General features: G+C 46.3%; 1 protein-coding gene across 1 annotated transcript in view; it reads right to left on the bottom strand.

The window, feature by feature from the left end:
• Window positions 1–196: 196 nt before the first annotated feature.
• The window catches only part of LOXL2 (lysyl oxidase like 2), a 128853-nt gene continuing 112449 nt past the window's right edge, over window positions 197–16600 (bottom strand). The window contains exons 11-14 of the mRNA XM_075346252.1: window positions 6421–6536; window positions 5185–5321; window positions 1227–1338; window positions 197–1141 (exon numbers count right to left, since the gene is read on the bottom strand). Of these exons, the coding sequence (XP_075202367.1) occupies window positions 1062–1141; window positions 1227–1338; window positions 5185–5321; window positions 6421–6536 (445 nt within the window). The 3' untranslated portion in view covers window positions 197–1061. The remainder of the gene's footprint in view (window positions 1142–1226; window positions 1339–5184; window positions 5322–6420; window positions 6537–16600) is intronic.

Raw genomic sequence — 16600 nt, 5'->3', positions numbered from 1 at the left:
ATCATCAAAATGTTAATTTAATTTATTAAGATACAGCTGTATCTCCATTCCCATCTCAGTCTGTATGACATAATACACATCTAGTCACAACCACATTTATTTCCCCCCATCATTACAGGGTCGGGGAAGGCAACATGGCAGCCTGATTCTGGCTATAGCGGCTCAGTGAGTGAAGCATAGTGATGAAAAGCGAGTGTAAATAATAAGTTATAATTTATTCCTAGACATACATAGAAAGGATATATATATATATTTGAGTGGACACTGTGGCCTTTTTATTTTTTAAATGGTGGTAGCTGGTAGTGATGAGAGAGGGAGGTCTGTTATTTTCTGGCCCGTGAGTACAGTATAGACACCGCAGTTTGGATCTATAGGTCACATAGGAGCAGGTCTGGCTCGGTAAGACATGGAACTGGAATCTGGAGAACGGCAAAGTGCTGGGAGACCCATTGGTAGAAGAGTTTATAGCACCATAAGTACCAAGTGGGCACCCATGAAGTGAGGATGCAATGGTCCCATAAGGAGAGAAGGTGATCGGGTGTAATAATGCAGTCCTCGATAGTCCATGCTGCTTCTGTCGCGGTCACTGGTCCGTACCATACTACAGTGCAAAGACGTCTGGCCTGGCAGCAAAGAAGGTAAATCCAGCAGATGGTAGATCTGTCGCTGCAGTACTAGGCTGTCGCATTCTCAGGCCCTAGATTAAGTGGGATTTCTAGTAGTGTCTTTCTGCAAGTATTGTGGCACTCCTGCGCTCAGTGTCGTGGCCTGGCGATCCCGTGGCTATGTGACACGCACACTGTATATTTGTATCGTGACACAGAGGGGATCGGTTGGGATGACGTCAAAACAAGTTCTTTCACACCGGTGATCACTTTGGGTTTGCTCTTTTGGAATTGACCAGGGAATGTAAAATTTAGCCAGAAGAATGTGCCACATGCATCCCACTTTACAGGTGTCACAGACCACCGACCACCCTCCCTAAGGCCCGTCTGGAAGACCTGAGGCTATATTCCTCTTCTCTCCTGGGTGTAGCAGACATGACAGCACCTCTGCTGATTCTACCGAGCCGACAGCTGATTGTTTATGAGGCCACTGAAGTGTTCAAACCTCTCTTCTGTCTCTGTGCTGTAAGATCCACCTGAAAGAGAAAGGACTGGTCCGTAAATGTGGCCATGTAACGGATGGAGCCGCAGCACACAGCATGGCTAGCTCCACACACTCACCTATATGACAGTTGTACATCCAGATACGTTGGCCGTCATATCGACATCGACACTTCATGATGTTGTTGGTGTAATCGGATTCTGCAACTTCCTGATTCGGATTAATTACAACCTGAAACAAAAATGTAGACATGGCATAAAGTGAAAAGCTACATTCGGGGTTTTGTAATTCGCACATGACAGGGCTGTGGACCACTAGATGGCGCCGTGGTTTGACTGATTAAGGCTCCTTCACACATCTGTGTGGGCGGGAAAAAAAACACGTTCCACGGTCCGTTTTGGACATCCATATGGCCGTCCGTATGAGCGGTCCCAGGAAAAAAACACATACTGAAATGTACGGTTTATGCGTAAAAGATGTGCAAAGCCAGAAAAATGAGAGGGAGATACAGCTATTTAGCAATCTCTCCATGTAAAAGCTACCTAGCTGAATTAAAGATGTTAAGAAAAAAAATGCCATGGGTTTCCCTCTAATTTTCATAACCAGCACAAGTACAGCAGCAGCTGCGGGCTGCACCCTTCTGCTGTTCTTTGTACTGGTTTTGAAAAATGGAGGGGATCCCACGTTAATGATTTTTTTTATTTGAAAAAATACGGTGTAGGGTCTCCCCCCATTTTTTTTCAAAACCAGCCAAGGGCATCAGACAACTGGAGGCTGATATTTTTAGGGTGGGAATGGCCATGGTTATGTGGCCCTTCCCAACCGAAAAATAGCAGCCCTCAGTCGCCCCAGAGGTGGCACATCTATTAGGTATGCCAAATCTGGTGCTGTACTCTGCTCCTCCCGTTAAGCTGGGTTCACACTAAACGACAGCGACGTCGCTGTTACGTCACCATTTTCGGTGACGTAACAGCGACCTTGTAAGTCGCTGTTATGATCGCTGCTTAACTGTCAAACACAGCAGAAGCAGCGATCATAACGTCGCTGTGCTACATGTTCAGAGAGCAGGGAGCCGCGCTTAGCGCTGGCTCCTTGCTCTCCTTGCTACAGTATACATCGGGTTAATTAACCCGATGTGTGCTGCAGCTACATGTCACAGTGCAGAGAGCAGGGAGCCGCGCACACTGCTTAGCGCTGGCTCCTTGCTCTCCTACAGTACACATCGGGTTAATTAACCCGATGTGTGCTGCAGCTACATGTCACAGTGCAGAGAGCAGGGAGCCGCGCGCACTGCTTAGTGCTGGCTCCTTGCTCTCCTTGCTACAGTATACATCGGGTTAATTACGCGATGCGTACTGGAGCCACATGTGCACAGTGCAGGAGCCGGCACTGGCAGCAAGAGCGGAGGCTGGTAACCAGCGTAAACATCGAGTAACCAGGGAAAGGTCTTCCTTTGGTTACCCGATGTTTACGCTGGTTACAGCTTACCGCAGCTGCCAGTGCCGGCTCCTGCTCGCTTCATTTCGTCGCTCTCTCGCTGTCGCACACAGCGATGTGTGTGTCACAGCGGGAGAGTGACGACCAAAAAATGAAGCTGGACATTCAGCAACGACCGGCGACCTCACAGCAGGGGCCAGGTCGTTACTGGATGTCACACACAGCGACGGGACGTCGCTGCAACGTCACAGAAAATGGTGACGTAGCAGCGACGTCGTTGTCGCTGTGTGTGACACCAGCTTTAGCCTGTTATTTGTTTTGGGGGTTTTTTGTTTGTTTTTTTGTGCTAACCAATTAGGTTCATTATCTTAAAAATTTTGCAAGATCAGACTTTTCTAAATGTGGTGACATTACACGTATTTAGTTATTTTTTCTTAATGGGGTGAAAGGGGGGTAATCTGAACTTAGTTTTAAAACTAATATTTAAATGGGAATATATATTTTTTGCTGGTTGTGCTGTACATGTACGGAGAATGTCTTGAAGAGGTCAAGCATAACTGATGGCACTTGGGCTTTTTCTGGCCAATTTACAGTCTGTTTTCCATTTTTAGAATAAGTTCAGACAAGTGCTGAAGCTCTCGGACAAGTCCTAGTCATCAATTGTGGATAGGACTTGTGCCATGTGCTTGTTTGAATAGCAGACAGGTGTCCGAGCTGTCTACTTTTACATACGCTAGTCTGGTACATAGGGTCACACTAGTGCTTGCTGCGGGTATTTTTTTTTCTATGTGGACCTAAGGGTCACGAGAAAAATTGCATATGGGCATAAGAACATAGAAACCAAATGGCCCGTGTGCGGTCTATTGCACACTTGCACCACAGATACTTTTGTGTGAAAGTATCCTTTGATTTGGTCCTTTTGGAAGTCATTCAGCTTTCATGGTCTAGATATAGACCGTAATGACCGGACTGACCATAAGCCTCCTCAGTTGCCTGCTAAGTGTATACGAGGCTTAGTTCTGATCCGGTGCCCGCGGTCGGTTCGGGCCTTGCGGTCTATATACAGAATGAAACACAACTTTCTGATTGTCCACACGATCAACATTCATGGTTCAAGTCAGGAAACCAGTCCAAACTCTATGGCTATGAAGCTGTTGAGTTTGGGTTGAGAGTCGTGGTCCGTTCAGACATCGCACACTGGATTTGGACCATGAATGTCAAATTACCATTAATTTCAAGCTCACAAGGGCCAGCATCCGTTCTACTGGATGGTAGTAGGACGAGCAAGTAGATGACTGGACCAGGGCGCATTGAGCAGGGGACCATGATAATCTTGACCAATGATGATATGTGCTACATACTAAAGTCTCTAAATGCTGGTGTGTCTTCACCATGTGACACAGAGAACCTCTCAGACCTCTGCTTTATCTACATCACGTCTTTGTAAGTTCTTCAGCCAATAAACTCAATTTTTTGCACGTCCCTCTCTGCTAAAGCTTAACAAATTACTAAATTGTGACCCTGAAAAAAGGCAGGAAAGTTTCAAGACGTCTTCAAAATGAGTAATACTTTTCCTGACTATGGTATGACATCCAGCTGTGTCTCTTGGTCACTTTCCAAGAATTTATAATTTTTTTTCTTGTTGGTGAAGTAGCTGAATTCCAATGAAACGCTCTCCTCCTTGTCACATTTTCTATCCACGTTTTAAGGATGAAATGCAGGAAGTAGTTATAAGATATTGCTGAACAGGCGGCCGTTCAAAGCATGGCTGCAAAATCGGGGAATATGTGGGTGAGCAGCAGCATTACAGGAAGGGATGTGCCAGTATTGTGTAAACTCTACAGATTCTCACAGTTACCACATATTCAGCCTGACGTGGGCGGGTGGGATTCTCATGGCAGGGTCTAGAACACTACATTGCAATGCTGATTTGGCACAAGAGATGAGTGAAAAGATTTGTGCTACCCCTGTACGTCATCCTGTGTTGCCACCAGATTAGGATAGTCGGCCGCCATCCTGTCTTCTTTTTTTTCGTCACGTGAGGCCTCGTTACTAGGTCTCACTCAATTTCCTGACGTGCGTTGCAGCATGACTTTGTGGGGGTCCTACTAAGACCAAGGAGCACCAAAGAGGCCAGGCTCAGAAGTGAAGACCACCGTGATCTGTACGGACTGAGCTGGATGAGGGTGGTGAAAATATTTTAGCTAAACTCTATTTGACAATTTTAGGAGTGTTTATTGTTACATGGCTCTGTCTGGGACATGACATGTCATCTCTCTGTAACATTCTAAAAGTTTCTAGGGCTACGTTGTGGATTTTGCCAGTAATACATGTTGGACTCTACATTTAGTGTAGAGACTCCCAATACCTTAAGTAATTGGTGCTGCTATGTCACTAGCGTTCTAGCTGTATAGTATAAAGCAGCGGTGCTCAAATGGAGGACTCAGATTGTCCACGTGACTGCCAGACGTTACCTTGCATTTGCAGCAGAAGTAGCAGCCACACATGCTGGTTATGTCCGCACCAACAAAGATGGCATAAATTGACAATTAAAAATGATACTTCTATGTGGGTCAACAATTCGAGACTATTTAGTTTCTGAAATATGATGCTGTGAAGGAGTAGCATTGTGCAACTTACCTGGAAGAAGTAATCTCCAGGAGCCACGTCTGTGATATCAATCCACTGACAGTCAATATCATGTCTGTAGACGTCCCAACAACCAACGCTGATCCCTTGTTCTCCAAAATTAGCGCATACATATTGCTTTTGTGTATCTGAAGAGACAGGGGAAGGAAGAGATGAGCTGGTGTGACACGAGAGTGCGGGTAGGTGATTTTTTGGAGACCTAGATGAGGTCTTCTGCCTACAGGTGGAGAATCCAAGACACAAGACTCTTCCCCTAAGGATCTGTGCACAGTGAGGCCCTGATTCATCTAGACTGGTGTTTTTCACACTGGTCTTGATTAAAGATGAGCGAACCTTTTGGAAGTTCGTTCAACTGGCAGCAAAGAAAGGAAACTTCCATGTGTCCGAACTTGCCCCGAGGAGGTTCCGAAATACTGATTGGCAGCATCTTGCACATGACTGAGCACCAAGCGTACCTGAGCACAGCGATGCTAGTGCGAGTTAAGTTCGCACCGAAAGCATCCGAACCCTGTTTTTTTTTAAGTTTGTGTTCAGTTCGAAAACTCAACCTCGGGTTCGCTCATCTCTAGTCTTGAAAAGGGGGCAGGGTGATGTGTAAAGTGCCAGAATCAATACAAGGCACAGCATGTCCCTGGCCACAGATCTTAATCCAGTCTAATTCTGGTTTAAGATTTGTGCTGTAAAATGCCCCTGCTCCACCCACTTTGTTGGACATGGGCAAAAATGGAGTAAAAACACCAAATGTCACAACTTTTCATAGTCACGTAATGAGCAAACCTTTTGTGACTTTCCAAAGCTATGTCTGGTAACGTTCTGGTGTAGAGTTTTGATGACGTGGGGCCCAAGTCTTTTTGCTGAGTTTTTAGAGCATAAACTCTCCAAAACTTGGGATTATTTTGCTCCAAAATCTCAGCCCTGGTTTGACAAAGCTTTCATGCCATAATTCTGGCATAAAAAGTTACATAATTTTTTGCATGGTTGTGAATTTTAGTAATTAAAGGCCAATTTTTGGCCAGGTCCGACAAAGTTAGCCGGTCTTCATTTATCAAGAGTGGGGCACAGCTTCTGGAAGCAGGAGCCTTGCACTCCACCCGGCACGGCTCATCAAGACTGACATGAAAAATGTGCACATACCCTCAGCTAAAGATTTTTTCTTTGCTTTGCTCAATTCTGTGTTAAAAAAAATGAAAGAGCTTTACTAATGGCTAAATTAAATGATGCTTGTACCTGTTTCACACTCTGAGTCCTCCAGGCAGAAGCTGGCCTTGTGTCCCTCAGCAATCTTGGTCCCATTCAAGCTCAGGAGGTCGTAGTGCGTGAAAACTTCCATGCTGTGATAGTGGCTGCAGGGAGAAAATGATGGATTCATCATATATTTTTACAGCAGTTTTGATTTTTATCCTGAATTTCTCCACTACACATTATAGCAATTGATCTGGAGAAGGAGAGTCATGGGCTGAAGTGAGGATATCTGCTGTCGGAAAAACGCCTCTCTGGATCTGTCCAGTTTCTGTGGACAAGATGCAAAATGAAGATGAAAGCAACAAGTTGCAAAAGGGAAAAAAATAAAGACCTTGGACCTGTTCTAAAGAAAAGCAAAATGCTGACATTAATTTACCCATTTGTCTCCATCTTCCCTGCTCCTATAAGACATCTAAGAGCCTCATCTGTAACAAACACATCAAAGCCCCATAAAATGCAAGAAAAATGACATATGGCCTAACACATTACATATGGAAAGCTGAAAAGGAAGCCGCCATTGCACCCTAATGAAAGCTGCTGTAGGAGGCCAGCACGTGTCTGCAGAGGGTTATATATAGACTTTGGGGTGTTGGCAGATGGGAAGTCTTGTCTGAGCGGTTAGTGTTTTGCTTTGTATTCTGCATGTTAGTCTTGTGTAACTTGGAGTAAAAAAAAAAGTCAATTTGTAACCAATACTAATGAGATGTATCTTCACTTCCCTTAATAAACATTGAACTGAAGTGACCATTAAGGGAACATATTGGGATTAGCTTTAGCAGCTCTTCATGTGTCCTCCCAGGATTATTTATTATTATAGCGCTATTTATTCTATGGGGCTTTACAATTGAAAAAGGGTATACGTACAACAATCATTAACAGTACAAAACAGACTGGTATAGGAGGAGAGAGGACCCTGCCCGCGAGGGCTCACAGTCTACAGGAGGAGAGAGGACCCTGCCCGCGAGGGCTCACAGTCTACAGGAGGAGAGAGGACCCTGCCCGCGAGGGCTCACAGTCTACAGGGAATGGGTGATGGTACAATAGGTGAGGGCAAAGCTGGTTGCGCAGTGGTCTACTGGACTGAGGGCTATTGTAGGTTGTAGGCTTGTCGGAAGAGGTGGGTCTTCAGGTTCCTCTTGAAGCTTTCCACGGTAGGGGAGAGTCTGATGTGCTGAGGTAGAGCATTTCAGAATTTGGGTTAGGCATGGGAGAAATCTTGTATGCGATTGTGGGAAGAGGAGATAAGAGAGGAGTAGAGAAGGAGATCTTGTGAGGATCTGAGGTTGCGTGCAGGTATGTACCGGGAGACTAGGTCACAGATGTAAGGGGGAGACAGGTTGTGGGTGGCTTTGTATGTCATGGTTAATGTTTTGAACTAGAGTCGTTGGGCAATGGGAAGCCAGTGAAGGGATTGGCAGAGTGGCGAGGCTGGGGAGTAGCGAGGGGAGAGGTGGATTAAGCAGGCCGCAGAGTTTAGGATAGATTGGTGGGGTGCGAGAGTGTTGGAAGGGAGGCCACAGAGCAGGAGGTTGCAGTAGTCGAGGCGAGAGATGATGAGGGCATGCATTAATGTTTTTGTTGATTATTGGTTAAGGAAAGCACGAATCCAGGAGATATTTTTGAGTTGTAGTCTGCATGAGGTGAAGAGGGCTTGGATGTGTGGCTTGAAGGATAGAGTAGAGTCGAGGGTTACTACAAGGCAACGAGCTTGTGAGACTGGGGAGAGTGAGCAGCCATCAACTTTGATCCAAGGCTGTCACCTTTACTTCTGCAAAATTGTCTAGGTTTGGCATGAAAGTCTGCAGTCCGGCTGCATAATTGCAGATTTGTGAATCCTCGCAGTGTGCACTGTCAGGATTCTCCTGCGCCCAGAGCAGGCGATTTTGTGAACTGAGCAAGGCTGCGCACATCTAGCTGGAAGTATGTACATTGCATACTTAGGGTATGTGCGCACTAGGCGTTTTTTTCACGCTGCGTTTTTATGTGCGTTTTTGTCTAAAAAACGCACCCGCGGCTAAAAAAAAAGCGGCAAAAACGCATGCGTTTTTGCCGCGATTTGGTGCGTTTTTTGCTGCGTTTTTGCTCACTGCGTTTTTAATCAGTGCACAATGCCATTAAAGATTGTTGATGAAAAAAAAAAAAAAAAAGGTCTGATGTCATTTCCTTCTTCAAAATGTTCATTGTATGCAGGAGAGCAGACAGCTGCAGAACTAGTGTATGCAGGAGAGCAGACAGCAGCTGCAGAACTACAAGTCTCAGCATCCTCCATTCACTAGTGTATGCAGGAGAGCAGACAGCAGCTGCAGAACTACAAGTCTCAGCATCCTCCATTCACTAGTGTATGCAGGAGAGCAGACAGCAGCTGCAGAACTACAAGTCTCAGCATCCTCCATTCACTAGTGTATGCAGGAGAGCAGACAGCAGCTGCAGAACTACAAGTCTCAGCATCCTCCATTCACTAGTGTATGCAGGAGAGCAGACAGCAGCTGCAGAACTACAAGTCTCAGCATCCTCCATTCACTAGTGTATGCAGGAGAGCAGACAGAAGCTGCAGAACTACAAGGCTCAGCATCCTCCTTCCAGGACTGTATGCAGTTTTTTGCCCAAAAAGAAAAAAAAAATGACATGGGCTTCGCCATATTTTTGTATGCTAGCCGGGTACAGCAGGCAGGTACAGGCTGCCCCCAACCCCCAGCTGCCTATTTGTACCCGGCTGGGAACCAAAAATATAGAGAAGCCCTTTTTTTTAATTATTTCATGAAATAATTAAAAAAAAAAAAATGACGTGGGCTTCGCCTAATTTTTGAGTCCAGCCGGGTACAACTAGGCAGCTGGGGATTGGAATCCACAGTGCAGGGTGCCCATGCTTTCTGGGCACCCCCACTGCGAATTGCAGTCCGCAGCCACCCCAGAAAATGGCGCTTTCATAGAAGCGCCATCTTCTGGCGCTGTATCCAACTCTTCCAGCTGCCCTGAAGCCGGGTGGCTAGCCGGGTAATAATGGAGTTAGGGCTAGCTGTATATTATCAGCTGGCCCTAAGCCCGAAATTCATGGTGTCACGCCAATATTAGACATGGCCACCATGAATTTCTAGTACAGATAAAAAAAAACCACAACACACAGAAAAATATTTTTATTAGAAATAAAACACAACACAATTAGTGACTCCATCTTTATTGAAATAAAGAACCCCCCTCCGCAGTAATCCTGGGTTAGGGTCCCGCGCCGTCCAATCAGGATCCAATATCATCTGATCGGTTTGCTGGAAGGCATACCGATCAGATGATCTGTCAGGTTCAAGGATGTGAATCACATCACACATCAGCTGATTGTATAATCGGCTTTTATACAATCAGCTGATGCATCAGTAGAAAAAAAAAAAAAAAATAATACTTATGTGCTGTGCTGATTACCGGCAGCTCCTGGAGCGATCGATTGGACAGGAGTCTGATCCCGTCCGATCGCTGCAAGAGCTGCCGGTAATCAGCTGATGAAGTCCCCTGACGGCAGGATCAGCTGATAGCCGGCCGGGCGCCCGCGTCACCGCGATCAGCTGATGCGTCAGGTGACTGCATCAGGTGATCCACCGCCAGGTCCTGCAAGCAAGGTCCTGCCCCGGGGAGACTGCACACAGCCAGAGCGGCGGGACCGGGAGGAGCTGGGAGCGGGCATGGCACCGGGACCCTGCGGACAGGTGAGTATATATGACATTTTTTTTTTTCTACTGTTCACTTTGATTTTCGCCGCTGCCTCCACCTCCCGCCCAGACATGGCGCCGCACGGAGCTGACATGCACAGGACGGGAGGTGGAAGCGGCGGTGACGGTACCGGGAGGATTCACGCTTCTGTGTTTACCAACAGAAGGAATCCTCTTCCTGTACACGTCACTGTAGTACCCACCCCTTGCGTTTATAGCTGCGTTTTTAGTCATAGAAACGCGGCTATATGCATTTTTCATTGCGTTTTTAACATCTCATTGAATTCAATGGGTGAAAAACGCAGTGAAAAACGCAGAAATAATTGACATGCTGCGTTTTTGTGGTCACCACAAAAACGCAGCTAAAAAAAAACCGCTGTGTGCGGACAGCACTTATGAAAACCCATTGACATTGCTGGGGAAGCAATGTCACTGCGTTTTCAGCACAAAAACGCGGTAAAAAACGCCGCTAAAAACGCGGCAAAAACGCCTAGTGCGCCTTAGGCCTTGTGCGCACTAGGCGTTTTTGCCGCGTTTTTAGCGGCGTTTTTTACCGCGTTTTTGTGCTGAAAACGCAGTGACATTGCTTCCCCAGCAATGTCAATGGGTTTTCATAAGTGCTGTCCGCACACAGCGTTTTTTTTTTAGCTGCGTTTTTGTGGTGACCACAAAAACGCAGCATGTCAATTATTTCTGCGTTTTTCACTGCGTTTTTCACCCATTGAATTCAATGAGATGTTAAAAACGCAATGAAAAATGCATATAGCCGCGTTTCTATGACTAAAAACGTAGCTATAAACGCAAGGGGTGGGTACTACAGTGACGTGTACAGGAAGAGGATTCCTTCTGTTGGTAAACACAGAAGCGTGAATCCTCCCGGTACCGTCACCGCCGCGTCCACCTCCCGTCCTGTGCATGTCAGCTCCGTGCGGCGCCATGTCTGGGCGGGAGGTGGAGGCAGCGGCGAAAATCAAAGTGAACAGTAGAAAAAAAAAAATGTCATATATACTCACCTGTCCGCAGGGTCCCGGTGCCATGCCCGCTCCCAGCTCCTCCCGGTCCCGCCGCTCTGGCTGTGTGCAGTCTCCCCGGGGCAGGACCTTGCTTGCAGGACCTGGCGGTGGATCACCTGATGCAGTCACCTGACGCATCAGCTGATCGCGGTGACGCGGGCGCCCGGCCGGCTATCAGCTGATCCTGCCGTCAGGGGACTTCATCAGCTGATTACCGGCAGCTCTTGCAGCGATCGGACGGGATCAGACTCCTGTCCAATCGATCGCTCCAGGAGCTGCCGGTAATCAGCACAGCACATAAGTGAGTATTATTTTTTTTTTTTTTTCTACTGATGCATCAGCTGATTGTATAAAAGCCGATTATACAATCAGCTGATGTGTGATGTGATTCACATCCTTGAACCTGACAGATCATCTGATCGGTATGCCTTCCAGCAAACCGATCAGATGATATTGGATCCTGATTGGACGGCGCGGGACCCTAACCCAGGATTACTGCGGAGGGGGGTTCTTTATTTCAATAAAGATGGAGTCACTAATTGTGTTGTGTTTTATCTCTAATAAAAATATTTTTCTGTGTGTTGTGGTTTTTTTTTATCTGTACTAGAAATTCATGGTGGCCATGTCTAATATTGGCGTGACACCATGAATTTCGGGCTTAGGGCCAGCTGATAATATACAGCTAGCCCTAACTCCATTATTACCCGGCTAGCCACCCGGCTTCAGGGCAGCTGGAAGAGTTGGATACAGCGCCAGAAGATGGCGCTTCTATGAAAGCGCCATTTTCTGGGGTGGCTGCGGACTGCAATTCGCAGTGGGGGTGCCCAGAAAGCATGGGCACCCTGCACTGTGGATTCCAATCCCCAGCTGCCTAGTTGTACCCGGCTGGACTCAAAAATTAGGCGAAGCCCACGTCATTTTTTTTTTTTTTTAATTATTTCATGAAATAATTAAAAAAAAGGGCTTCTCTATATTTTTGGTTCCCAGCCGGGTACAAATAGGCAGCTGGGGGTTGGGGGCAGCCCGTACCTGCCTGCTGTACCCGGCTAGCATACAAAAATATGGCGAAGCCCATGTCAATTTTTTTTTCTTTTTGGGCAAAAAACTGTATACAGTCCTGGAAGGAGGATGCTGAGCCTTGTAGTTCTGCAGCTTCTGTCTGCTCTCCTGCATACACTAGTGAATGGAGGATGCTGAGACTTGTAGTTCTGCAGCTGCTGTCTGCTCTCCTGCATACACTAGTGAATGGAGGATGCTGAGACTTGTAGTTCTGCAGCTGCTGTCTGCTCTCCTGCATACACTAGTGAATGGAGGATGCTGAGACTTGTAGTTCTGCAGCTGCTGTCTGCTCTCCTGCATACACTAGTGAATGGAGGATGCTGAGACTTGTAGTTCTGCAGCTGCTGTCTGCTCTCCTGCATACACTAGTGAATGGAGGATGCTGAGACTTGTAGTTCTGCAGCTGCTGTCTGCTCTCCTGCATACACTAGTGAATGGAGGATGCTGAGACTTGTAGTTCTGCAGCTGCTGTCTGCTCTCCTGCATACACTAGTGAATGGAGGATGCTGAGACTTGTAGTTCTGCAGCTGCTGTCTGCTCTCCTGCATACACTAGTGAATGGAGGATGCTGAGACTTGTAGTTCTGCAGCTGCTGTCTGCTCTCCTGCATACACTAGTTCTGCAGCTGTCTGCTCTCCTGCATACAATGAACATTTTGAAGAAGGAAATGACATCAGACCTTTTTTTTTTTTTTTTTTTTTTTTTTTTCATCAACAATCTTTAATGGCATTGTGCACTGATTAAAAACGCAGTGAGCAAAAACGCACCAAATCGCGGCAAAAACGCATGCGTTTTTGCCGCGTTTTTTTAGCCGCGGGTGCGTTTTTTAGACAAAACCGCACATAAAAACGCAGCGTGAAAAAAACGCCTAGTGCGCACATACCCTTACAGTCACAAAACCACCAGATCTCACCACCGGCACCATAGAATCTTGACAGCGCGTAGTGTGTGCAGTGTGAGGATTCACAAGTCTTCAGACTCATAGAGTAACTGCAGACTATTGTGTTAAACCTGGACAACCCGTTTTAACATGTAATATATTTCGGCCTACAAACTGGCACCTGCAGGGGAATTTTTAATGGCCCCTGTTGAGTTGGTAAAGGAACCCATAAACAGATTAAAATTTAACAAATTGGCCGAGTTTAATCATAATGAACAATAGTTTATATTAATAGACTTTCTACCAAGACACATAGGGCATATGTACGATTTTGATCTTTGTGTCCTGTAACATTGGCAGAAAAAAATCCAATATTGGCCACTGTATTCTGTGATGTATTTTGTTCCATCGATGAACAATCATTGTTCGCTGGCCCTTCTTTTTTTTTTTCCTCTTTTATATACCAAATGTGTATGGGGGCCGTAAAGAGAATCTGTCACCAGGTTTTTGTTATCTAATCTGACAGCAGCATAACATAGGGGCAGAGATCCTGATTCCAGCGGTGTCACTTACTGGGCTGCTTACTGTAGTTTTGATAAAATCTGCAGGAGATTATCATTAGAGAACTAGTAAACATGTTGCCAGGTAGTCCTCCATGTTTATGAGCTCTGTATTACCCTTCCCCACCACTTATTGGTGGCTTTCTGTGTACACTGTGCATAGGCAGAAAGTTGCCAATCACTGGTGTGGGCAGGGTTATACAAAACTCAACATTCAGAGAACTAGACCAGATAAAACAGCAATCAGCCCAGTGACACATTCCTGGAATTGGGGTCTTTGCCCCTATATTATGTTGCTCTCAGAAGGGATGGTAGAAACCTGGTGACAGATTCCTTTAAGGCTGACACCAAAACTCCGCTCTTTGCATCCCGACTCATGAGATTAGGAAAGCAATCTTCTCCTTGGCTCTAAATACACTGTGTGCAGAATTATTAGGCAAAAGAGTATTTTGATTACATGATACTTTTTATACATGAGACAAAAGAACATTGAACCAAGGCACATCTCGCATCAAAAATCAACGCCACTCCATATGGCACATAATATTAAGAAGAAGAAGAAATGGAGCTTACAAGGCTATTGTTGTAAAAATATCCAAATTTTTATTATACAAAATTCATATTATTTTAAAATCGTTACGATCAGTATAGATAAGGTACATACACGGTGCTTACATAGAGAAAAAGGTGAAATACCACACATAAATGGGAGAGCAAAGGTGATAACACCCCAAATAAGCATAAAGGGACAAAGGGTCATAAGTGAATATAGATGGCTGGCTAATGACTATGGCGTCTCTGTCTTGATAATAACCATAATTCTATGTAGCCCAATCAGCATAGATCTATAAGGCAGGACAGAGATTTGCCAAATATCAAGCTAAACATGACAAAAAGTCACAGAGTGACCAACAAGTATGGCGCCCTCACCCTGGCTGGACACATAAAGTAGTGTAGCCAAAACGGCATATGTCCGTTTTATGCCGGATAGGGATCGCCGGAAAAAAGCCAGTCACATGAAAAAGACCCTAAGAACCCATAACTTACACATGGTTAAGAAGAGGGGCAAGCACCAGAGCGTCCCAGGACAGTGCCACGAGCCTTCCTACGCGCGTTTCGCACGGATTACATCTGCTGGCTTCATCAGGGAAGGTGTACGGCAATTGCCGTTCAAGGACCTTATAACGGAAGTCGCTAGACTTCATTGGGCAGCCCATGACCTGGAAAATGCGTCCCAGCCAATCGGATCCCCGCCGACGCGCACGCGCACCGCGCGCCCAACATCACACGCCCCTCAGCCGCCCAATGGGAGAGGGAGCCCGGAGCAGAAGAACACGTGCTCCAAAGCCACCCCCATCCACAGAGGACAGCCAAGGGGCGGGCAAGGAAGGCGAGCGGCGCGCGCGCGGGTCACGGAAATCAGAGGGCGGGACACAGCTCCCAGCTATAGTCCGTCAATCAGCCATCAGGTTGCCATGGCGGCGCGCACGCCAAAGCACGGCAAGAGTCCGCACCACGCCCCCGGCAGTCCAGTGAGGGGGGACGCGGCGGACCCCCGGGCCCAGGGGTCCGCAGCATCCGCCCCCACCATGGAGGACGCCGGGCTGGCAGCGAGGACACAAACCGCGCGATGGGAGCGCGCACAGCAACCAGAGGGCGGGACAGACTAATAGCTGGAATTGAAAAATGTGAACAATACATAAGTATCCTTGCCATCCTATAGATAAAACCACAGGAAATAAGATAACAATGGCATCAAGCATATTACATAAAACCAGAGGGCAGGAGAATTGTTATGAAAGGATCTTCTTAAGATGACAATACGTCCATATCATAAAGGAATCATATACAAACAATTTCTCCAAGAAAATCGATGTCTGGTCCAAGTCCAAAATGTCAACCACAATGGATAATAACTAGACAAGGTCCTATGAAGGCAAAAGAATTAAACAAACCCCTCTCCCAAAAACCGCCTTCGTACGCAAACCTCTTCCTCGGTTTTTGGGAGAGGGGTTTGTTTGTTGACGGAGGTGCATGGGCCGCCCCCATGGTGTCAATGTGGGTGAGATACATTGATGATCTATTGATCATCTGGCAGGGTACCATCTCTCAACTCAAACTTTTCATGGACCAGCTCAACACAAACGATTATAACATCAAATTGACATATAGTTTTAGCGACAGTGGAGTTGAGTTTTTAGATATTAAAATCACTACAGATGAGTTTGGGGCTCTGCAGACGGATGTGTACAGGAAACCGACGTCTGTAAATTCCCTACTCCATGCCACTTCGGCCCATACCAACTCCACTGTACGCGCCATCCCAATTGGCCAGTATCTCAGGATGAGACGACTCTGCTCTCAGGACAACGTTTTTAAACAACAGGCAGATGATTTGAGGATGAGGTTCAAAAACAGAGGGTATGGGAACCGTACCCTGAAACAAGCTTATCAGAGAGCAAGATCGGTGTCTAGGGATGATCTGCTTCACGGGAGGAGAGGTGAAACCAGGCCTGTGGAAAATATCAGGTTCATCTCAACATTTAATGTTAGATGGCAGGAGATGAGAGAAATTTTGGCTAAATTTTGGCCGATCCTTCAATCTGATCCCACTTTGAAGTCACGTCTGCCCCCTGTACCTTTGATGACTGCCAGGCGATGTAGAAATCTTAAGGACTACTTGGTCAAAAGTCATTACATACCACCAGTGACCAGTAGTTCTTTTGGTTCGTCTGGACCTATTAAAGGCTGCTTCCCTTGTGGCCGCTGTGTTTCCTGCCCGAATGTCTCTCGCTGCTCTTCTTTCCATACTAGTGATGGGAGAAGAAATTTCCCTATAAGAGAACATATCTCCTGTACTACCATCAACGTCATCTATTATGCAACATGTGATTGTAATATGATCTATATAGGGATGACATCAAGGGAATTAAGAGTAAGAGTAAGGGAGCATGT

This window comes from Anomaloglossus baeobatrachus, chromosome 4 (assembly GCF_048569485.1).
Source record: "Anomaloglossus baeobatrachus isolate aAnoBae1 chromosome 4, aAnoBae1.hap1, whole genome shotgun sequence".
In the NCBI taxonomy this organism is placed as follows: Eukaryota; Metazoa; Chordata; class Amphibia; order Anura; family Aromobatidae; genus Anomaloglossus; species Anomaloglossus baeobatrachus.
Note: the sequence above shows the minus strand (reverse complement) of the source record. Positions and strands in the feature narration are given on the sequence as shown.